This window comes from Bombyx mandarina, chromosome 12, assembly GCF_030267445.1.
Source record: "Bombyx mandarina strain Sakado chromosome 12, ASM3026744v2".
In the NCBI taxonomy this organism is placed as follows: Eukaryota; Metazoa; Arthropoda; class Insecta; order Lepidoptera; family Bombycidae; genus Bombyx; species Bombyx mandarina.
Window position 1 is genome coordinate 7,251,180 of NC_143219.1, and position 26,187 is coordinate 7,277,366.

Genomic DNA, 26,187 nt, shown 5'->3' on the forward strand with positions numbered 1-26,187 from the left:
AAACAGCGAGGTTGTAAAACGCAATTTACTATCTTTCGACCGGCAACATTGAGCACACATTTGATACTCGCCTACTTAGTTTTTTATCGATTCTCTTTTAAATTGTTGCAAATATTTTATTAGTTTTTATTATAAATCGTATATCAGGCTTTAACGAGGACTCGAGACGGCTTTAAGTAGCCCTTATCTCGTTTTGTTGCTTTGTTATAAACTGTCGATTTGTTTGTTTGTAATTTTTATAGTCTCCACGGGTGCTATAAAGGTGTGGCGGGACTCCGCCATTTTACTTTCAATTATTTTTGCTACTATAAGCACTAGATTCTAGTCTAAATTGAGATAAAATATAGTGCATCGTAAATTTCAATGCTATTTAACTGTGCTATAAAATGTCTGCATTTGTGGATTGGTCTTCATTAGATCCGCCTTTGTAATTTATAGAACGCAAAAAACCTATTGTCCGATGGCCGAGAAAATACGATTGAAACAATACCAAATTTACTCCGAAAATACAACATGTAGAAGTTGGTACAATAATTTATATGTCAATCAAATCAAATCAAATCAAAGGGCCGATAAGCATTGTTTTTTTTATTTATTTCCATCGCAAACTTTAACGCCTTTTCAAAGTTACATCATCCACTAGATCATAAGCCGAAAGCAATGCATTCTTTCAACGGCCGGATTCAGACCGAACTCAGACACAGAATTTCAAATTATAACATCAGAATCTACTTTCAAAGTTTTATTCCCTAATAAAACATATCGCATTCGACGGCCCGAAACTACCTAGTTATAATCTTAAGAATAAGTGTGATACTTTCGACACTATTCCGGAATTAAAAACAGTGACATTTACTGGCAAAATAAACTCCCCCCAAAACGTTAGACAAAACCAATAATAACCATTAACAAGACGATCAAAATTTAAAAAAAAAACGGTTATTACGTATACTAGAGGAATGGCTCTAATAATTCTTTCAACATATAATCTAAGAGGCAATTGCTTTGCTAGTCTGAATCGCACAATAGCGAAACGATTGAGGGAACCGGGTAAAACTGCGCGCGTTTTTATGCTGCCTGCTATTGTTCGATATAAATCTGAATCGGATTAATAAGCACGTTAAATATGTTCACGGAGCGCCGGGACAATAAACAGTTACAGTAAAACATTGATGAATCATAATTGGTACGTTTTACAGAAGCTACAAAGTTTCTTGCGGACACCGGCTGTCAAACTGCGCCTCGTTTAATATAGTTTTAATTTTATGCTAAACTTAAATCACAAATACAGCCGTATAACGATGACAAATTAAAAATGTATTTAAAAACTAGGAACCCAAATACTTTTAACTATGCTAGTGCTAGACACGGTGCACGCTATATAAAACATTAAACAACTAGTTTCAGTCCAGTTTTCAAACAAGCAACAAAACACCCATCACATCAAATAATTCAAGCATTTTAAATTACATAACTTTTTAATAAATAATTTAATGTTTTATAATTAACTAGCTGACCCGGCAGACTTCGTAGTGCCTCAATCGATACATAAAAGATAAATAGAAGATTTATCTACCTTTTAAACTTTTTGGACTTCCACAAATAATTCAAGACCAAATTTAGCTAAATCGGTCCAGCCGTTCTCGAGTTTTAGCGAGACTAACGAACAGCAATTCATTTTTATATATATATAGATTATACAATACTTTTGTCTGAGCCTAATAATCAACATCATTTTTATAATCATAGGCTATATTTAAATTAGAATTGAAGATATCTTATAATTGAGTAAAATTAAATGAATTTGATTTTATCTGTGCAACACTACCATGTGTCTTTTAATGTTATAAAAAATTTTCATTACAATTGGTATCAGAGACACGCAATTATATTCGTTTGAACGTGGATTATATTGGATTATGTTTTCATAACTGTTCCATTCATCACATGATAAACGGCAATGACTCTCTTCTGACTATAATTAAACATGATTAGAGCTCAGCACATGGTGAGCTGCAATTAAAAGACGTTACAACCGCTACCGACGCTCCGCGGTACACGTCATGCGATAGTTTCTTTCAACTTTTCAATAACTACTTAGCACGGAAGCCGATTTTAATTGAAGTAGTGGTCCCGCAGTAGACGAAATTCGACTATAATTAATTGAAATTGTAAGTTTGTACCCTAATATGATTCTATTTTCAAAGACTATTAAACTTCTAATAATCACAAATTTCGCCAAGACTACACTATAGAAAAATATTAGTGAAGACAAACAATATTTAATCTATTCTCAATTTGACCAAAGACGTCAAGAACAAAAGTTTGACATTAAATAAATAGTATGCATGCGTGTTGCATCAAATACATGGTAGTGTGTAATGTTTTTTTTATTGATTTAATGTATTCTTTAGGCATAATTTTTAAAAAATATTAACATTCTGCACTCTTTCTCTATATTCTCTATAAGTGTGGGAAATTTCATACTCCTCCGTCCGCGCAATTTTCGTAAAAAGGGATACAAAGTTTTTCCTTCACGTATTAATATATAGATATACAATTTCGAAAAGGGCACATGGCACATATTTTGTCAAATACGTTTTTTCATATACATGTAGTTTTGAGGCTTACCTACACCCATTTTATAATAATTCCAGTAATTTTCAATTGCTAATTAACACTAAAATATATCTCAAAAGTTAATATTTAAAATTTTTACACTGCTTTAGAAAATAATCAGTTTTTTTTTTCATTTCCTGAACATTTTACATTTTCAGAGATGTGCCCTTTTCGAAATTGCACATTCAATTAAACAATTGTTTTGTTTGGTTTCGTTTTGAATCTACGTGATCGCATACGCATCGACGTTTATTCTTTTTACGTTCCTCTGCAGGGCGCCCGCCCGTCCTCGAGTCAGTCACACGGACTTGTGGAATGCGGTAAGAAAACGCGCATTTCACGGATCCATTCAAATCCACATTCGTGAATGGAACCGAATGCGAAAGAGACGGCTTTAGATCGCGAAACCGGAGCGAGTAGGACGCAATTTGAATAGTACGCGAAACGGAAATAGAGACCGAGATAATTCCGTCTAGCCGGGAGCCGGGAGGGATTCCCTCGTGTCATTTGTGTGAGAATTCCGATTTTCAGTGTGCGTTTCGACTGTGCACTCTGAGCTGGGAGGGTTCGTTCGCATTCGGGCTGCTGTCGGCACTCGCATTCTTTCGTATCCGTCTGTATTCCGGGACGTTTCCCCATTTCCCCGGCTACTTGTTGAATCAATGGTAATAAATTGCCTCCGTGATATTCCCATTGTGGAACAGCTTGTCGCTTTTACGGAAATTGTGTCTCTTCAGATTGTTTAGAAAACAAGCTGAAGTTAGTTATTCAAGCGACTTAACAATTTATTACCAGTTTAATGTTTCAGAAAGCCATTGAGTAATTTTATTCCAACATTATAATGTAGTAATGTATGTCTTAAAGTCAAATCAGGTCTATTAAAACACATTCGTAGAACAGAGACAGATAAAAACCGAATAAAAAAAATATCCATTAAATTATCATACTTGAACATTTCATTACTCTTTATTACAAGTGGGTTAAATGTAGTTTCGAAGAGGGATAAGCTTCAAAGAAAAAGAAAAATAGCGTTCACGTTCACAAACTACCATTGCCTAATACTAATTTAATTTAATTCTAATTTCTAAATCGTTGTAAATCACGTGCATAACGGGCCTTATAACTTTGATATTAATTAATTTGGCAGCACGCGTGTCTCAGACACCGCATTGCAGTGTCTTGGTTTAATATTTCAATGAGAATCACTGCTTGGACCAACGCCAGTCGGAGCTACGTACACCATTTCTCGTTATTATTACTACAACGATACTATTTTACGTCCACAGTTTTATACGGTTATATTATATTATAAGTGAGTTCATAAATATTTATTAATTTAAATTCCTAAATATGCTGAGTTATTCAACATAATGTGTATTATAATTGATTAAACAAATTGAACGATAGAAGTTCAACTTTTTTTTTCGTTATTAAACAACATTTCAATTTGAATCGCCAACAATGAAAATTCTTTAAAAAAACTCCGACAGATAAAAATTCGACGCTGGCAATACTGGCATTGCAAGAAGCAGATTGCCATATTCAAATAAAGACTATGAAACGATGTCGGCGTGGTCAATAAGTTCGGATTAGACAACAGAACGCATTCATCAAAAGAACCCTTTAACGCGTCTCTTACTGTCTCATTCAATACATCAAAAGTAAACCAGCGATCTTCAAGTCTCAAGCTGTAAAGGAATGGGTGTACCAACTCAAACAGAGACCTCCTGTTTCATAACCTATTTCATACGTACGTATAAGTTTTTTTAAACTGGCTACAAAAATTCTTCGGGAGCCGTTTCACCTACCGGCTCTACAAAGGTAATGAGGCAGTTATTTCAGTCCATTGTTTATTTACAAAATATCACTCCGTTTGAAGGCGGTCCATCAAAATGAGTCGTAAAGTTGAAAATTCCATAAAAAGTCGTGTTGATGACCTCCGTAATTGAACCTCGCTCTTTGTAGCAGAGACAATGGACGGAACCCTGCGCTTTGATTCTATTGATTAGAAAAAAAAGTACTAGTCAGCGTTTACGTGAAGTGACAATAATTCGATAACAAATTGCAGTACAGACTTAGGTACAAGAACCATAAGTTATTCACAAAGCAATTTTATCTTTGATATAATTCTATTACTCTATTCTATAAAGTTTTCTAAATTGTTAGAACCTAATTATTCCCGACTTCCGACGTGTCTTTTAAATATCTTGATTATTACTAATCATTAATACGAAATCTTTCAATGGTGCCAACAATGAATGGCATAAAAGAGTTACAGAAGTGACGTCACAGCGGAGCAGTTCCTTTGCACCGCACGTAATACGATATGCACTCGTTTATCTGCCGTCGAGCAATTATTGAAGCGTGAAAAGGAACGTACTCCTATTATTTACACAACGTTTTGTAATGCGGGCGTTCCGTTTTTTTCTAAAATATCGCATTTCCACGTTCGTAGTGACATCTGACGTCGGATAGGGTGCAGTCAGATGCTTCATTATTAAATAACAAACAAGGTTTTGTACAAACAAACTCGAATCTAAATTTTTATTTCAAAACTAAAACATCTTTTCTTCTTTACACATTAAGTTTGTTTTTAAATATCGCAGGCATGTGTCTAAATATTTTATTACATTGTTTGTACTAACCATTAGCACGTAGAGTGATGGAAAGTTGATGAAGTCTGATTTAGGTATTTTAACACCTAAAAAAACAGCGTCTGCTGTCTAAGGTTTTACGAACTATGTTTTTAATCTACGATCTCCCGTGACCACCAAAAAACACACTACTCAAATCGATAGATCAATCGAAAATATCCACGAGATTAACTCGGAGTACTCTTCTTAACATTTAACCTTCAAAAATGCCGGTACGATTTTTATACGGAAACAAACAGATATAATCAAATATGTAAAATGTTAGCACAACATTAACGTGATAAAACTCCAATTATGTAAGACTGAATGTGTATAATAAACTTATTTTTCGTTAAAATCAATATAAGAAGGATTTATAGACGATTTATCGATACAATAATTACCCATAAGTAATAAAAATACTGTAATATCGAAGAAAAAAAAAACATTTTCAAATCGAATAAACAATTTAACAAACAGAATTTGTTAGACCAAAAAAAATTATGCAAAATTCCAAAAATTCAGTCGAAGAGCATTTTAAAAAATTATAATATACGTTTATTTTAAAAACGAAACAGTATTTTTTTGTCGATACCATTACCGGAGTCGTAATAGTGGAAACGTGTCAATACAGATCAGTATCCGACCGGAGCGGCGGCTCGTTCCGTTTGCGTGGATTTTTTTTTTATTAGTGACGTCTCTTTTTATTTTTCTTACGACTGCTTTAATACAATTTATTGATTACAATAAATAAGACATATCATTCGTTTATTAATCGATATACAACTAATTGTTAACATAATCGCTCTAGCTGTCAAAAGTTTTATTTCTTTTTAATTAAAATCTAAAATCTCACTGGCTATCTTGGTTTTAGTAAATTTAGATACCTAATAGCGGATTGTATTGTCAAAATAATAATAATGTTTGCATAATGTTTTAATTCTGATGCAACAAAGGTATAAAAAACCATTATTTTAAAAGCTAAAACATTTTGAGGAATTAACCCTATTTTTGTTGAAAACTGATGTCATCAGTCACACGAACATGATTTCATATCAAACAAAAACTCTGAGTCAGAATATACGACGACCCGAACATTTCCGCTCCTCTATAAACAAATACTAAATATTGCAAACAAACCGACTGTGCGGTAAAAAAAGTGGATTTTACGCCTCCCAGAAGCACACTTCCCTTTGCCATTACATTTTTAAAAACGCATTCGAGGAAATAAAACCGGACAGCGATATAGGCCTACAGCGCGCGTTTCACGCAAAACAATTTTTTTTTAATCTAACTTTAGCGTTTGAAAAAATTACTATTTAAATATTTACACCCGAGCCGCTAATTAACAGGGATTTAACCCTTCCGTCGCAGCTCAATTTAAAATTTAACCCCCTTGAAAATATTTGGTGCGTATTAAAATATGAAAAATTAATGCGACGCTCTCCCGGCAGAGCTGTGTTCTACAAGTGTTCTTTTAGTTTGCAATGTTCTACTTCCATATAGAAGTAGATTTTCCAAATAGCTGTCTATTAAAACCGAAAACCCGAAAATTTTGGGACTATGAATATTCTGTAGGCCTAAGAACGGCATTCAACAATAGGAAACCACGAAATCGCGTTTTTTCTATAACACACGTACACGGTTCGTAGGTATTCACTTATTCTAATCGAATGGTATTTGAATGACCTCAGAGGAATTTTTCTAGATTACCATTACCTTCGTAAATTATAGATGTAAAAGTAAAGGTGCAAAGAAATCAATAAAAACCAATATAACTTAAAAATTCGTAGCATTCAAAATGAAAAGCAAATAATTCAGTCCTTATAGATGGTTTGAAATCTACATCCAGACGGAGCCTGAAGAAGAGGTACACATGTACCCGGCAAACAGGAATCGTACAGAGACACACACGAAGTTTATTTGACAAGACGTACCTTGCCGTTGTGCAGTCCTTGTAGAGGACGTCGAAGTCTTTGCAGGATAGTAGCTTGCACCGGTTCACGCCCGGCTGGATGGCGCCAAGTCCGCGTAATATTCGAACCTGTTCCACATTGCATACGAGCGGCACTATGTCCAATCTTTTAAGCTTAGTATACACTGTGTGCAGTCCCCCGACCAGGTGTTTCAGGAAAAGTTCAAATGCTTGCGGCAGGCAGAGCATCGTGTCACCTTGGATGATGAAGGCGGCCACTTTCTGTCCTCTGTAGTCGACCAACTTGCACTCATTAGCGGAAGGATCGGAAGTAGATATAGGCGGCGGGCTACCGTAGCGTGGCGGACCGTGATGGTGCGCCGCCGCCATCAGCTCGAGCGGCGAGTGGTGCATCATCTGCAGAGAACCTAACAGACCGAGTCCCGGCGGCGGCAGCGGAAGTCGCGGCGCCATCAGTTGGGGTGGGCTGAGCGCACGAGCCGGTGACGCTGCCTTCACCCTCGGCGAGCCCCCGGAGGAGCCGCTCACCTCACTCGTGGTCGACGCTGAGTCCACGGCGGACTCCATGCTGCGAGGATATGACTACACGCGCATCACACGCCCGTCGCGCGCGCTCTTCCGCGCAACAATAAATAAAAAGCGTGTAGCGAGCGAGGGCGCGGCCGCGTGCGCGCGCCCGCCCCGGCTCCGCTGCGCTATTGGCGGCGCCGCCGGCTCCGGTCCGGCTCGAACCCGCTCTATTGGGCGCCGACGCCGGCGTGCAGTCTCCGCCTCTTTTTTCGTATCTGTCGTAGCGAGCGCGCGAAGAAACGTTACTGTTTCTTTTGGTAGTGATGCGGTGCGGGCGCTCGCTCACTACGCCGCTGACTATGTCACCGGTAATCAATAAGAATCACAACAGTAAAACCTCGCACTCACTCATAGCGCTCATAGCGCTCGGCTCTCGTCGACATAGCCTTTAACACTTTGTAGTAAATATTATTGAGTTATCCAATTTGTCTTTGATTATTTGTTTATTGAAATCTAAATTAAGACCTAGTTCAATTTAGATATGATATTAAAAAAAGTATATTAAAAATAGGGAACATAGTAACGTATATAGTATAAATCAGGAATATAATTTATTCATTTAAATGATCTACGAATCGATCCACCAATGAATTTAGATTTGGCGGGCGGATATAACGAGTTTTACTAATAATCGATTACTGGATTAGATTTGTAAATGTGTAACAAGCTTTTTCTTAGTATTTTTTTATGGCTTGTATTTAAGTATGATTAAAATAAAGTTTTAAATTATTCGAAATGTCGATTGGAATTGATGAAAAAAAGAAGAGAATCAATTTTTAAATTTCACTTTATTCAAATATGTCAACGTTTTCTATAGTTAAATTCGAACCAATGTTTTCCTGAATAAAATTTACGAGGTTTGTTCCCGATTTCGGTCATGTCAAATGGAAATTAATAATTTTGAATCTCGAACGTAGAGACATAATTTTGAACGTAGCGTGTAATCACCACGAAAATAGAGGTCATGACATCTATTCCTGTAACTTCCTGGGACACAAAATAAAAGTGACAACTGTTTTTTTTTATAATATAAATAACGAAATCTACTAAGCTGATCTTTTAGTGCAAAAGAAAAAACAGCGATACAAACAGATTCACAAAAAAGTTAAATTTTATTGAAAAGCGTTTGGATATTGCATCAACCACGGCTTCTGAACACAGCGTAAGCACTAACAAGATGATAGTATATTAGGGATCCTAAAGCAAAAAAGACATCTCATCTCATGTAAGCTGAAAACAACACAAATTTATTAAGATGAGAAATATTATTCGTTTTTGAAATTTCATATTTCGTGAGTTTGTCGTCAGAATTTAAAACTAGTTGAACAATTTGACTTGAGGGCGGTTGGTTCGAATTATGAAATTTAATTAGATCTGCTTGACCGTGTGGAACTTTACATTTCCTGCGATTTACTGTCGCGTAGCCATCGAGCGGCCCAATCTGAGAGGTAGGCAGCCAAGTTCTAAAGCAATTAAGGCTTCAGTGTTATATCCCAAGGCAGGTTTTCTAGTTGTGATGCCTATTGCAAAACAACATAACAAATCACGTTCATAGCATCGAGATGTAAACTTGTTTTACGTTTAGAAGGTAAGCATTTTTGTTAATATTCTTATAAGCCAACTAGCCGTACTCACCCGCTTCGCTGGGCATTTAAAATTAGCATTATTATTTATTATCATTATTATTATCCCTAAATATTAGCCTATCCATTAAGTACATGTATTTTCTACATGGATATCAAGTTTCAAGTCAATCGGATGCATGGTTCAGTAGTTATAACGGAACATCCGTAAAACCACTGTAGATTTATATATTAGTATAGATATTCTGGTATGATTTTACTTGTCTATTAGCATCAGATTTAGTATTTTTAAAATGTCACGAAAAAATTTAATAGGTATGGCCATCGATATATTACCACATATCGATGGGTATGGCAGATATAGGTTTTTTTATTTAACTAAATAAGCTGTATGTTAGAATTTTTTTTTATTGCTCTTGATTTTTTCCCCCTACCTAATCGCTAATAGTATAAAGGACTATTCCAGCTACACTCAGATGGGTAGGTGAGCTCACGGGCTCAACCTAACAGAATTTTCTAACACCAGCCCTACCAAGAACAGTGCTTCGCTGAATCTACCACCGGATCGGAATCTCAACCCACTGAGAAGCTCTGACGAGAAACTCAGTGTGGGTATGCTGGTATTCGATAGGAAGCAATTTTTCACGCAGGGTTATTTTGGTAAAGGAATCAAATGGAATGGTAAAAAATACCAATACGGTAGGATGTATCGTAAGTCTGGGTAAAGAGCAACATCCTGTCCATATTTGCCGCAAAGCAGTCAGATCCTCTTTGAAGGGTGGAGGAACTGTATAATATAATTGAGACTTCCACCTCATGTCTTGAAGCTGCGTTCACTCTACAACGCAAGTCGACTCCAAGAAGAAGTAGGTACGCCGTGAACTGATCGCTTAGGGCCACTAGTACGTATTACGTACATTAAAACTGAGACCTTACACTTCATGACTCGAGGTGGGTTGCGGCAGTTACGTTGTAGATGTCTATGGGCTCCGGTTACCACTTAACACCAGTTGGGTCCTGAGTTCGTCAACACATCTAAGCTATAAAATATATATTTCAATGATGTCATTTTTGAACTTACTAAGCATAGTTTTTAAAACCCTAAGGCTACCTTAAACGCTGTCACCGTTTCATTACCAAGTCTTACGAGTAACGAAACTGGTATATTGTTACGCGATCGGATCGCGATCGATATAATGCAACCCCAAGAACATTCCGACCACGTTATTGGACGAGACCAATTGTATCAAATATATCTTGTGAATGATTCCACATATGAGCTGTCTTTTGCTCTGCACTGTTCTAGAAGTTAAGGATTGAACCGATTGCCGGAGCCGATTGAACGACGGCATACTTCTCACGTACATTAGGGAATTTATAAAAGCGCTTTTGTAGAGACTCAGTAGCACCATTTAATCCGGGTATATATCATATATGGAGCAATCAACTCCAGGATCGGTGAGCTGGTCTATAAATGGTTATTATGCAGTTTTAACAATTGTCAAACACTCTTGCCGAGCTGTACACACAGGATACTCATTAAACAGAGCGCCGATCCACCAAACGACTATTGTCTGGTTTTTCTACCGACCATAAAAGAACTTGACAGAATTTTCTAGAACACTAATTAATTAAAACGTTACTTAATTTTATTTTAATTTTTAAGTGCGTTATTTTTATCATCATGAATTTTTTGCTTGTAGTTCTTTTTGCATTGAATATGTGTATAAGGTCCAGGATAACTTGTGGTATTGCTTCTTAACTGATTACTGACTCTCATAAATGTCACAATGCAAACACATTAAGACATTTCGTTGAATTCTCAATAATATAATAATATAGTTTGAATAGTACGTATAGTACAACTACTTCGCGGCGGATATCCATAAGCAGGATGGTGGTACCTACCCCACTCTAAAAGCCATAGAGTAGTAGAGTAGTATTAGAGTACTGCCATTACAGTCTTGGTACGTGTAACGTAGGTAATTAATAATATTTTTATATTTGAAAATAGCAATAAACAACAACTGTGATACTAAAGATAAAGTTAACTTTAGGTCCAACTATAATAAAAATGACAACTACACAGTTTTGACATGTAGAATTAATATGTAGATTTTTCTCATCCAGTTTATCATTAGCCTAGATGAGCAAATCACGTGAATATCAACCTGGTTCTAAGTGGTAGTCGATTCTAAAAACGGCAATATGAATTCCAAGAATCAATTAGTAATTTGACATTGAAATACCAACAGCATTGTTATAAAGCGAACCCATCCTTAAAACTTGACACATACCAACGCAACGCATGTTTGCTATGCAAGCTAACTCTGCAAAAGAAACGAAATCACATTGACCGAATCCAATTAAATCACCGAAAAACTTAAAAACAGTTTTAAATTTAAGAGCCCTGATGTCATGTTTTTTTTAAAATTTAAAACCATCATGATTACTCAGTGGTACATTGTAAACAGCTTTTACATAAAAACATATATAGTATAATTAATATCAATCATATTTCAAAGATAATGACGTGTCACAGCGCAATGTTTAAGTAACAAAGAACACCGTTATCTATATTTACAGACCGAAACAATGTAATGACTGAAAAATAGTTGGTATTAAAAATGTTTTACGTGGTCGTACTGTTAAGGCGTGTTTTTAAATGTGTTTTAAATTTTAGAGATTAAAGTTTATTTATTTTAGCACAATAGGGCTTGTCAGAAGGCTCAAGGTCATCTAGAGAACTATGGAGAAGGATATGCTCAGATTTATCAGCGAAAACGAATTACGAATAAGAAGATTCGCAGGAAAATCATGATAATCGATATTAGCCAAAGGATTGCGAGGTTGAAGTCGCTGTCGCTGGGGCAAACAGTTTTCGAGTGGCAAACACGCGCTGGAAGACGTAGCGTGAATAGACATCCCACGAGGTGAATCGATGACCTGCTGTAGGTCGCCGGAATCTGCAGTCCGCTGGAATGCGGGCAGTGCAGGTCCACTCGTTGTGGAGAGTCTTGGGTGAGCCCATAGTGAACGTCTGTGGCCTGATAGGTAAAGAGATAGGTTATTCGAAGGAAACTAAACCTACTAAAACCTATTAAAACTAATAGGCAATCTTATATTTATATGTAAGATTTACATTTATATGTAAGATTGCCTATTATATTCTTAACAGAGAAAATTTTCAGGGACAAAATTTAAATGTAAATATTTTTTGGTACAATATACTACCTACTTCAAGCTCTTCTTGTGTCCGTTAGCTTTCACCCTATAGTTCTGATTTAAGAGCTAACCAAATCAAGTTTTATTAAAATGAACAATAAACAAAAACAATAACTAATTTGTTATAAATAAAATTCAAATCACAAATTTAAAGTCGTCTTAACGGAGCCGGTTCATTATCTCGGGTACAGCGCGGAATATTTTTCACCCGCCAGATAATCTCGAGTTCTCATTATCAACAGACAAACAAATTAACAGCACTAAACCACTTATCATCCACAATCCTTGCTGAGATTTCACAAGGTTTTATATACGACAGTTTAATGTACCTACGTTGTTTTTTAATTTACGTCCTGTTACACATTGTTGCCACTGTCCTCGATTTTAAGACTAGTTTATTGTGACAGTTTCAAAATGTACAAAACCCCAAAACACACAAAAAAATGTATCCACCTTATACATTTGAATAAAGCCTCCGAAATTTTCGAATCTGCTCAACGTATTTACACGTTTAAAAGGAAATAGCTGCGTATCTTAATCTGTTTTTAAAACAAATATAATACGAATTAAATCAATTTCATTAGACAATCGAACGCAATAAAATGTGACTTTCGTTGCGCGTATTGTAATGTAAGTAATATTATTATAATTTTTTTATTTCAAGTTTTGTGAGTGCACCGCTTGCTTTACATAAAATCCGCGGAGGAAAATCAAGGATTAGGCCACCAAAACTATAGTGAATGAATGGTCGTTCCCGGCAATAAATCGGGCTCAACATTGCAAAACGGCAACAGACTGCGCGTACTCGTAAAACTTTATTTTTATATTAAAGCCGTAACTCTAGGACGCCCATCTGTAATCCCCGTTGTGAAACGCGAATTTCACCTAGCTTAATGTATAGAATGCATATAGGTGAATTAATTTACAGAGTGATATGGTCGATTTCACAATATTCTCTTTCGTTTCTTATCTGTCTTACTCTATTAATCAAATTTCGAAGAATGTTAAGTTTTTGCAATTTATTTTTACAAAAAATCTCTAAATAATCAGAATTAGATCTTATGAGAATGAAAAAAAAATCCGTATACAGAATTTTGACTGACCTTAGGACCCACCTAAGACAAACAAAAATGTTTTTTATTTATGTATTATTTAAGCAAGAAGGCATTACTTCCATTGAATATTTCGAAACAAAGTGTCCGAGAAATTATAAAGAGAAGACAATGACTGAAAATATCTTCCGAAATCACTATTAATCAAATTTATGTCACACAAAAAAATCACCTTATACCAACTTAATATAGTAAATGGAGGGAAGTAATGAAAATCTCAAAAAAAGTGAATCTGATTTGTTGTTTTTTTTCGCTTGGCAAAGGAGCTTATCTGGCGGTCTGGCATATCTGGCGGTAAGTGATTACACCCACCCATAGAAATATCTTCAAACCGCGTTTAAAGAAATTCATGTAACAGTACTAAGAAAATGTCCCCGTGTATTTCTAGAATTTAATTCAATATATTTATAGCCTATCTGAATTTGAATTTGAACTCTAAATACGACTCAGCACATTTGATTTTCCCAATAAATCGCTACTTGCATACGAAAATGCGGGAGAATTCAACAAAGCGAATACCACAGTCCACAAGCCATATCCAATTAATTACGTCGCGTTTGCCTGCAGTAGTCCGTTGTGCAGTAAACAATGCGACCAACATTACCTCTATGCACGTTTAGTGGCCTTTCCAACTACGAAAATTAAATCTGTCCACAATGCAAGGCTGGGCGGGCTTGCAAGGCGCTCGCCGTAAATTACGTTTTAGAATATAGTTTACAAAATGTAACATTGAATGACGTCACATTATTCTACTACTCCGACTCCGTAGTTAAGCGACAAGAATCGAAAACCTAGTTGAAAAATAGTATTGGAATGTTTAGAAACATACAGTAATCATTACTAATGTAGTGTAGATAATAAGCAATGTTGCATAACTAAACAGAAACTAAACTAGTTTAGTAAAAAAAATTTTTTTTTTTATTGCCCTTGTAGGCAGACGAGCATACGGCCCTGACCTCACCTGATGGTGAGTGGTTACCGTCGCCCATGGACTTCAGCAATGCCAGGGGCAGAGCCAAGCCGCTGCCTACCGCTTAATACTCTCCACAAGCCTCGTTTGAAGAAGGACATGTCATAGCGCTCGGGAAACACCGTGGAGGGGAGCTCATTCCATAGCCGGATGGTACGTGGCAAAAAAGATCTCTGGAAACGCACTGTGGATGACCGCAGTGGCTCCAGGTAGTATATCGTTGCTAAGCGACAAGAATCGAAAACCTAGTTGAAAAATAGTATTGGAATGTTTAGAAACATACAATAATCATTGGTAATGTAGTGTAGATAATATGCAATGTTGCACAACTAAACAGAAACTAAACTAGTTTAGTAACAATTAGTTGGGTTCTTCAATAAAATACTGATGACATATTACACATTTATTGGACACCTAGCTTAGCTGGCGTTAGGCGAACGACTGCCCTCGCAGGAGCGTCGCCCGACATCGCACATACATTTTTTTTATTGCTTATATGGGTGGACGAGCTCACAGCCCACCCGGTGTTAAGTGGTCACTGGAGCCCATAGACATCTACAACGTAAATGCACCACCCATCTTGAGATATAAGTTCTAAGATCTCAGTATAGTTACAACGGCTGCCCCACCCTTCAAACCGAAACGCATTACTGCTTCACGGCATAAATAGACAGGGTGGTGGTACCTACCCGTGCGGAGTCACAAGAGGTTCTACCACCAGTAACACATTGCAAAATGCAACATTGCATATTATCTACACTTCAGTAATAATGGTAGGAGGCGGCTTGACTCTTCCCCTGGCATTGCTGACGTCTGTAAGCGACGGTAACCGCTTACTAACAGGTGGTCCGTGTGCTCGTCTGCCTGCAAAGGCAATAAAAAAATTGTAAGATTTTCATGGTCATAGATGGGCGTCGTGCTTATGCGCCGTTTGGTGCTTAAGTGGCTTCCGGACTCCAGGTACCCCGGTATAATTACTAGTAATTACATCACAACATAATTACGAGGCTCACCTATTTTAAAAGTTGATTCACAAACTAATATTTCGTGAGAACGATATGATGATGTCAAGTGAAATAAATAAAAAAATGCTGTATCGTATTTCGAATTTTTCTTTAATTCATTTTTTTCTGTATTTCACAGACGAGCAAATGAGCTCAAGGCACATCTGGTAACAAGTGATTAGAAGAATCACATTATGAAGGAATTCACCCAATTGAAGACGTGAGTTTGAAATCTCAATTGTATTGTGGAGCAACCGGCCCTCCCTTAAAACCGGAACGCATTACTACTTTGCGGCAGAAATAGGCGGGCAATGGTAATATGTGTGTAGCCTCACGAAACAGCCTACCAATAGTAAACCATTTAGTCCGGCCATCTTTCTATTCCTAATGAAAAATCTGTGACAAATGACAAGGAAATTTGGAAGGTTTTTAGATTCGTCCATCAAAATTACAGTTAAAAGAAGTGAAGTGATATTTTCCGATTGCTGCCAAACTCCGTAAATCATCCAATAGGTGAATCTGAAGATGACATAAAAAATTCATCTAAATCAGTCCAACAGTTTCGTAGTCTTTATGAAACATGACAAACACATCGACTTTTAAAAATATAGAGTCAAATCATTATTGAAATAAATAATAGTTTAAAAAAAACTAACCAAGTACGCTTTTATAGAAAATCCAATATTATTTATTTTTCATTTTTTAGTTGAATTTCAATTTTTTCAAGTGTTTTTCTCAATTTTTTTTTTAAATATTGAATTGTCTTTAGTCCTTAAATAAGTATACCAGATTTCGAGTTAATCCGAAGTTTTGAAGGGGGTAAAAATCATGTTGAAAGATTCCGTTACAAACATACATGGGTCTGAAGCTAATAAAAGCGTATTAAAATACACTATCTATTAGCTTCCAAGTGTGAAGTGCTTATGTCATACGGTAATTAGGTATGTTTGTAGCGCCTGAACTGTTGAGATGTGTTTACCAGGTGTGATTCAAGTCCCACTTTGCGCTCAGCTTTGAGACTGGCATTTCTTTTGATGTTACAGTCGCGCAGGTCGCGGCGAGTATCTGTCAATGTTGACTCAGCCCTTCGGTTGCGACTGGTGTAGTCTACATGTGGAAACGTATTCTGGATACTGCGTAGCTTTTATTTTTTTAATTCAAATCATAATCAACCTTTATTTTATTCTGCAATCACATTAACGAGAGTGTTGGCCCTGATATTGTCGGTGTCTTGACGAGAATATTTTTTTTTTTTAAAACTGGCTATACCTCTAGAATTTCTGTTGTCCATGAGCGACGATGACTACTTATCTTCATGTGGGTCATAAGCTCGTCAACCAAAGGAGAAAATGTGGAAAAATAATTAATTTCAATAAAAAACCTTTATTTTAGTTATCGCCTATCAACATTGTGTTCGAAGGCACGTGAGTTTACTACTCATGTGACGGATCTCCAGCAAGATCCATGGCTACCAGTGAGAACTATTTTCAAAGCATCCCATCATCTGCAGTAGTTGTCATGTCTGTATAATGTTTTCTAATTCTTCTTCTTGTGTATTTTCTATATTACTTCTATATTTTCATTTCTATCTGAAGTATGATTCATGTAATATAAAATATAGCGTAACCGCAGAGTTGATCTTCGTGCTTTTGTAACAAAGAATTTAATCGTTTCACCTGGAACAGCCGTAAACATCTTCGACCTCATATTACTGCCTCAAAATCGGCAGCTACATTAATGTGGTAGTATCTATTGGTCGCTCGTCATATTCTCTAAGCAACAAAAAATCTTACTAGAATGTGGAAACGGGCACTTAAATTTTGACTCTATGAGAAACCTAAAACTTAAAGGGGAACAACGCGATGAAATATGATAATTAACGGATGTGATTTTTTAGATGAATTAAAAAAATAGTTCACAATTTTATCTGTGGTAATTATGTAATATAGATACTCTGTGTTCTACCTCAAGATCCCAGAATAGTCATCCCTCTGAAGCGTGTGCATTATAGCCAACTTTATTATTTTTTCCTACTTTTCATCACTTCATGCTCGGACTGTCTTTGATTCAATGGCTGTGTAATGTGCTGTTGCTACATTTATTTTGCACTCTCTATAGTGTTGCAGTTTATTTTGCATTCTCTTGGTGTTGCCAGTTATTCTACGGCGCTTTGAAGTCAAAGCTCTTTTGACTTTGCGGGGCGGCTTAGTCGAAGCTGACCGCACCGCGGAATGAATGATACTTTTCCCCCTGAATAGTCTCGTGTGTTTTTTAGAAGCAGTAGGTGGTTTTTAGGTTTTGTCATTATGCTTTTATTTATTACCTTTTAAAATTTTCACAGATTAATGTATAGACAATTTACGTTAATTAACTCTGAAGGATCAAAGTAGGTACTCGTAGAGCACGTTTTTCTTCCTAAAAAAGAGAGCACCCGAACTTTTGTGTTATTTGTGGAATTTAGAATATGGAGATTCTAATTTTAATAACAAACACTTTAGCTTAGCTTTACGTTTATTTATTTCATACGATTTGGAACATTAAAGACACGACAATAACATATTGAACGGTGAAATATAATGGGAATAGATGAAAAATTATTCACACCCGCGCGTATTGACTGTGCACAGTGACAAGGGCGGTCGCCCCGTGATCCCGAGAAATACCATTCAGGGCTGTCAATTATGGGTATTATTACTAAATGAGTTAAACAGCGAACTGTATAAATATTAAGCCCAAAAAAATTAGCCTTATCAGGACTATCGAAGCGGTAGGCAGCGGCTTGGCTCTGCCCGTGGCATTGCTGATGTCCATGAGCGACGGTATCCACTTACCATCAGGCAGGCCGTATACTCGTCTGCCTGCTCGGGCAATAAAAAAAATCTAAGTCTATGATTTTAGTTTAAAATGAGAAATAGTTGAGAGCTTTATTATATACTCACGATGTGTACACACATTACGTACATCTCTAAACGCAGCCGACGATACATGATTATATTATATTAAAAAAAATTGTAACGTTGTTTCTTTAAGCATTTTTAAGAATGCAATAGGCATTTCGTGTTATTGATTTAGTAACACTTCAATAAAAACCTAAATAGTTTAAATTTAACTGGGACTTTGTGTCATAAGGTGTGCGATGGTATTCATGCGCTGAATCCTATCTAGGTTCTATGTAAAAACCTTCCTTGAAGCGCAATTTCAATAACTCTGCAAAGTTTCTACACAGTTCAGACACAGATGTCAAAATTCAAAATCTCGTTTGTCTCTTTTTTTTTCACCGGATCGGAAACGCGACCCACTGAGAAGATCCGGCGAGAAACTTAGTGGGCTGTCTCTGAGGGTAAATTTACTCGTCGAGCCCTTCGTCGCAAGCGACGGTTTCGACGAGAACGGTGACCGGTGCTTGAAGTACCTAAAAGCACCGTTAGTGGATCGGAGGATCCGAAATGACGTGTTAATTTGTCTCGAGTAACTATTGACCCACTAATTATTTGCAAGCTACAAATGCGAATAACACAAGTACCCAAAAAGTGCACCAAAAATAGGCAATTTGATGAAAATTATCCGTGAGGGCTCACAATATAACTGCATACATACATCAATGCACAATAATGGCGCGGTCGTTACGATAAAATTGGTGTACCCACACAGCTGTTCTATTATTAGGTATTAAATATTTAAGAACTTCGCATTCCTCAACCCTGAACAAGCGAACGTGTTTAGAAACGATCCGAAGTCGGATGTCAACGCGTGACGCGTTTTGAATGTACCGCGGTTACTGACAATATGCGCGAATCTTTTTATCGAAAACGTACACTCTTCGAAAGTCAATATTGAAACGTGAAGATCTGAAGCGGCAACTTCTTAAACTCATGTCACAGTATCATGTAGAGATGTAGAGAAAAAAAATGGAATTTTAAACAGTAGCAATTCAAAGAAATAAATGGTAATATCCATATTAATGAGTACCTGTAGTTGTGTACTAAATATAACGAATGAAAAACTCTTTAATAATAGCACAGAGGTGTACTGAGCTGAAATTATTTTAAAACTAATAATACTACACTAAAATTAAACTAAGAACCTCAATTTGCTAGTTATAATATAATCGATAAAAACTTTAATAACAACAGACATAAACAGTAAAATCTATCTTCTAATCCCTTGGCTGTTCTATTGCTTAGTAAACCTTTGTAGTAGCTGCCGACTCTGCCTATTTTACCACGGAGTCCAAGTTCGATTGCCAGAGGGAGTCTAGTGAAATAGAATAGAATAGAGAGCTAACAGTGAAATATATTTGAATTTCGAAATGTGGATATGCATACTTCACGTATGTATGTTTTCGGTACCCCAGGAAACCTAAGTTTTTGGGCCGTTGATTGTGAAAGTGGAACCTATAGCTTACTGATGGTACAACCTAAAGTACCAGAAACTTTTCTGTACAAAGTACGAATTGAATTACCAATGAACGACCTGCAATCGCGTACCTTTAAAGAGACGAATACTTATCAGATTTTTTTAAGGAAAAGAAACCTCTTCTAAGCTTTCTCATGACAAGCTAGAACCAAATGCTTTAAGTAAGGATTAAACGAAACTTAAGCCAAAAACAGAAACACACTGTTTTAATAAAAATAATACAGTTCTCTTTATTTGGGTCTTTGTTCATTTATAAATAAGCAAATTTATAATCCAATATGCCTTTAAAACGTTTATACTTTTCACAAACTAAACAAACATGGATTATTTTTAATACTTCTTACGTTAGAAGTGTCAGATTATTTAGCAAAACCACATTCCTTATCGTCTTCCTGGCGACACAGCCACCCTCCGTCAATGATCAATTTTATTCGAAAGCATATTTGCGTAAAGCATTTTATTACAATCCACTATCCATCAATCCGTTAACTTCTTACCCCTTGACGAGGCCTTGTCAACAACAGAATAGATTGTGATCTTATTAAGATTTTTTTTAATGGCTTATTGTGGGTAAAGTAAGCAGTTTGAAAATTTTGTTGCCATGGAATTCAAACGCCTAATCCTCTAGACGGTTTTAAAGGAACTTACCCAAGAAGTGTTAGCTTAAATATTTGTAATTATTTTTTACCGACGTATTCAAATCACTAGACCGTAATTACAGCTATTTATGATTAATACGTGTAATAATACCAAATATGAACTGAACCTCACCTGATTTGCGCTCGCGAGGATTTTTTAATTATTTTTCAATTTGCATTTTGGACTGACTTTGGTGAGAAAGCCGCTATCAATTTTTGAGTGATTGCATTGCGTATAATGTAACCCAATAATACGTGTCGCTTAGTTTTAGGCACGTTTTGACGCAAGCAAACAGGGCGGCATCGTATTTAGCAGTAATACTTTCATTTCATTTAATGTCCTTATTTGATTGATCACACACGACGTGTAACATACACAAATTGACGTTTATTTATTTATTTGGTTAATGTACATAAGCGAGCTAACTCGTTGCTAGATTTACTTAGTAGGTACATCTGAAAGAGAACGAAATAAATAAAAAATACAATATTGGACTCCGAGACTTATGAGTTATTCGACATGATATGATAATTTTGAAACATTAAAAAAAACTAAATAGCAAACTATTTTTCAGTAATATTATAGTTAAAAATAATTAAGGTACTCCAAACCGGATTAAAAAACAAATATTACTAGAAGGCCTTGTCGTTAAATAATATAAAATGAATATTTCGATAGTAATACGATTGCATAGAGTGTCATTAATTTTTAGAACAAATTTTACACGACACTGTACCATGAAAGCAACTCCCGCATAATCTAGCTTTATTTAGCGACTAAGCATGCATTTTAGTGAATTTCAGTACTCCACGGCGGTATTTTGCATCATACATGGGTAATCTCATTAGAGCAACAATGGTAGCGCCTAATCTGATACGATAGCGCGACACACCAGTTTCACGGCTTTGTAGGAATGAACGAACTCATAACAATCAACCCTCTGTATGAACATTAATTAATTTGATATAGGTAATAGTCAGACTTACGAAATTCCTACAAAATATACAATACGGCAATTTAAAAAAAATAATAAGTGCTGACAGAGTAAAGAAAGTTTGCCTAATGTAGTTTCTATTTATTTATTGCTCAGACGATAGAACGAACTCACGGCTCACCTGGTATTAAGTAGCTATCGGAGTTTATGAACCTCAACATGTAAATAAATAGCTTCACTTATCTTAACTTATCTAGTCTCAGTTTTACAGTACAACTGCTTCCTCGCCCTTCAAACCGAAACGTATTACTGCTTCGCGGCAGAAATAGGTGGCATGGCGGTACCTACCCGTGCGGGCTCACAAGACTCCCTACCATGAATTAATGTGAGCTACTATTCAAAATATCAGCAATCTAATTACCGATACAATAGGCTAGGTGGATTAGGCGAAATAAAATCAACACGTCATTAAAATACCACAAAAAAATGAGACGACAAAGCATGAAACTACTTAAAAATTCCCCAAGGAAACGGCTACTCGAAATATGTAATTCGACATAGCGATCCCCGGTCACTAGCTAAAATGTAAAATGGCTCCCTTGCATTTTTTCCTAAGTGCCATAAAATATGACATTTATTACGGTCAGATCTGCCTCAAACACTATTGATAGGCAAATGAGAGAGTTTTTTAAAAGAAAAACGATGTCTGCTTTTTATGTGTTCGTCGGATAAGGACGTTTTCAAGATGTTGCTAGTCACGACTATATTTTAACTTAATGTTAGTTTTTTTTAACATTTACACCGGACAAAAACTTCGGAGTTTTGTTTTCGACAGTTTTTAAATTGGAACTGCAAAAGGTTTGCTGAAATGAATAAAAATTAACATTGAGAAAACTTTGACGAAATTAACTTATCTTGAGTGCTTTAATTATTTGAAAACTATTATTTTTTCCTTTGATTTTCGTGAGTCAGAGATAACTGTGCCTGCTTTGTTCCCAGTTATTATTATTAATATTGTCATTTTGTTATTCCCGACATTTTGAACGCTGTATAATTTTCGTGTTGGCAAATTTCTCAGCATGACCCGGACAACAGTGCATTTAAAAAAAATTCATATGTCCTGCTAATTGAAATTAAAAAATAACCTGAATTCAAAAAAGATGGCTGGTGCGTCAGAAGACTTTAACGTAATTTTCCACTTTCTCGCCGGATCTTCTCAGCGTGTCACGTTTCTGATCCGGTGGTAGATTCTGCGAAGCACTGCCTTACTAGTGCTAGTGTTAGCAAATTCTCTCAGATTGAGCCCGTCAGCTCACCTACCCGACCGCACGTAGCCTCTTAAGCTAGCAGCGAGTAGGTAGGAAAAAAACTCATTACTTCAACGCTCCTTCGAAGTTGATATAGCCCAAAATTCAAGTGATATTCATTTAAAAATATCGAAATTGAGCTATCACTGTAGATAAGAGCGATAACTCAAAGAATAGGTCAAACACAATGGTGAGTGCCACCGATAATCGTATATTAAAACCCTTATCCCTATGAGCACCTTTGCGACAATAGGAAAGAATATAATGTCGAAAAGTAGCCACATAAAAATGACGTACGGTTCCAGCGATGTCGCTTAGACGGAGAAAATAGGGAAAGTTACCAATAAACTATAAAAAATGTTACTAACACTTATCTTTAATTTACGGCATTTTCAAAGAGTTAAAGGTTTTAAATGTTGTCACAATTACGTTTAATTGTAACGAATGAAACCTAAGGCAGAAAGTAAGTGCCACGTGGTACGTTAGAGGCTCATCTGGTAGCGATATGGAGTACAATCCATGTAATCTAGAATAGAAGAAGATAAAATAGAAAAATAATGATGTGAACATTATCCAACTACCTATAATGGGATAAAAATCAATGGTATGTTTGAAATTGATCTACTTGCTAGTTCCATATTCTCAATTTTATTCTAACTCAAAAAACTACTCAACGTTCTCCCAGTTGAAAATCGGTTTTCACATCAGGCGGCAAATGCGAAATCGTAATAAAACTATCCGTATGATATGTAAAGTAGCCATAATATTGAAAACTTCCAAAGTCCATCAATAAATGTGACGCGATGTGGGGAACCATTCGCCTTATGTTATGGGGCATAGTGCTGTGTCCGGTTAACGTAAGTTTTGTACATCGATATTGAAATTAGAAGAAATCTAGCTGCCAGCAACTGAATTTGAAACGTTTCCTATGAATTTCCTCATTTTATCATAGGCAATTATTGGCTATCGGCAGGAATTAGGAGGTTCTGTAAATTTCTGTTAAAGTACCTAGATTTTCCAAAGTGGTCAATGAGAAATAGCACTATTGTGAAAATTCCATCAGGTATTAACGATATCACGTATGTCGAGTAAGTGATTTAAATTGACGAGCTCTGAGATAAACCATTTAAAGTTACTGATGGGGATTGTAAGATGCTCGGATACCTTCATAAAAAGTGTATAATAACGTCATTACTTCGTCGTTACGTCGAAGTCAATTAAATATGCATTTTTAAGCATAACTCAAAAACTCGCAGTCAGATATTGAAAATTTTAAATGGGACCCCATGAGAAGCGCCAGCTTTCAAATAAAAAGGAATCACCAAAATCCTATGAGTTTTTTTTTTTTTTGTGGCCTCGTAATAAAGCATTGATTGTACAAAATTTTTAATTTACTATCGATATTACTATTTGTAATTTATCGATATTTCAAAATGTTATTTACAACACTGGCTAAAGCGTGAGGCGTCAAAACGCACCGACCGCAACTATCAAAGAGAAATCTTTTCCGTGTATCAATAACGTCGAACGCGGCGTCGACTAGACACATTGTGCTATTTTATGTCGATGGGTGATATCACATTATGTCGCGCCATTTCGATAAGGTTTTCAAGTTTTAACTTAGTACATTGACTATCATACTTTTAATACAAGATATCTGAACTGTAATTTCATTGCATATTATTAAACTTTTAAATTTGATGTAGGTATTTACGAGAACTAATAGGTTTTAACTATCGAGTTTGGAGGAAGAAAAAACTAGCCCTAGCGTCATTGTCTAATCCCAATATCTCAATAACATACAGAAAATCCTAAAATAAGCACGAACCTATGTAGGCTTTAGATTAATTTTTTTTTTTTTTTCTCCCATTTCTTGGCCTGATTTAGATTAATACTAAAAACAAACGAAAGTTAGCACAATATTGAAATATCGACGGATAACACCTCAATCGTCCTTCGAAACGTCACAATATAATGACAGTAAAAAAGGGGAGATTAAACCGTAAAAGTTTCAATTATGTTCCCACCTCGTGCGATATAGGCTTTGTTTTATATATCTAGAACAGAATAAATACGAAGTCTGCATACACCCAAAACAAATAAAATTTCACATAGGTATATTTCAATGTAATAAACTTTGAAAAATTCATGTTTTATATGTATGGATGGATATTTGTGTAGGTACATATGGAGAATGTAACTAAAGTTGATTTTAAAAATCTATAAAATTTTAATGATATCGGTCTTAGAATTTTCAAGAATACCTAAGTATAATTATTTTATGTTTGACATATGGATAGATTGTGCACAGATTATCTAAGCAAGAATGCATAGAATGTGTCGTAAGCTGTTTATACCGAACAGGATTTGTTTCTGTTCACGATTTATATATAACCAGATAATCGAAGTCACAAGCATGTTTTCTATAATTCGCTTATGTTAGAAAGGATAGAAAAAGTTTTTTTTCTTTTTAAATCATACCTGATATATTTTATACACCTGCATAATTTAAATTTATTCTCCACGGTGCTTACACGAAGCTTTGTAAGTTCTCTTTCGAACGATATGTTATTTACAAAAGAGTGTTTCACAGTAACCAGTTAATACTTGGAATTTTTTATTAGGCACTTACTTTAATTTGACATCGCATCGCTTGATTCCAGTACCCCGAATGTAAGTTAAGCTAAAACTAAGTACCTACACTGATGATTATTGGTGACAGTGACCACTCAAGATCAATTGACAGTAGAGCCTAACGTAAGGATAAACATCACTAACCGTTGCCGTCGCGAGGCTATCATACTTTTTCTTTGCACAACATGACCCTAAATTGTGATAGGCTAGAATGTGAATGCCGTAAAAGAAAATTAAGGAATTCAACTGAGAATGGGAACTATACAAACTGAAGATCTTCAATTAAAATTAACCAACACAGAGAGCAGTTTTATGATTAACACCAGATCTTGAAATTAATCGAATCAAATAATCAATTAGGTCAGAACATTAGTTATTATTATAGGTATTTGTTTGAATTCGAAATAACTTTATTTTCCTTTTTTATTGCCTGGATGGGCATACGAGCTCATCTTTTTTTTTTATTGCTTAGATGGGTGGACGAGCTCACAGCCCACCTGGTGTTAGGTGGTTACTGAAGCCCATAGACATCTACAACGTAAATGCACCACCCATCTTGAGATGTAAGTTCTAAGATCTCAGTATAATTACAACGGCTACCCCAC

General features: G+C 35.9%; 1 protein-coding gene and 1 long non-coding RNA gene across 13 annotated transcripts in view; one reads left to right on the forward strand and one right to left on the reverse strand.

Moving 5' to 3' along the window:
* Positions 1-7,894, reverse strand: part of dac (dachshund family transcription factor) — a 174,941-nt gene extending 167,047 nt beyond the window's left edge. For 5 of the 12 annotated variants that reach the window (XM_028178636.2, XM_028178632.2, XM_028178631.2 and 2 more), the window contains exon 1: positions 7,190-7,887. In XM_028178636.2, the coding sequence (XP_028034437.2) occupies positions 7,190-7,755 (566 nt within the window). In that variant the 5' untranslated portion in view covers positions 7,756-7,887. Of the gene's footprint in view, positions 1-7,189 lie in introns of all 12 variants that reach the window. The other 7 variants (XM_028178637.2, XM_028178629.2, XM_028178638.2 and 4 more) reach the window with 6 other exon arrangements.
* Positions 1-26,187, forward strand: part of LOC149501776 (uncharacterized) — a 423,933-nt gene that overhangs the window by 261,671 nt on the left and 136,075 nt on the right. The gene's annotated exons all lie outside the window — the stretch shown is intronic.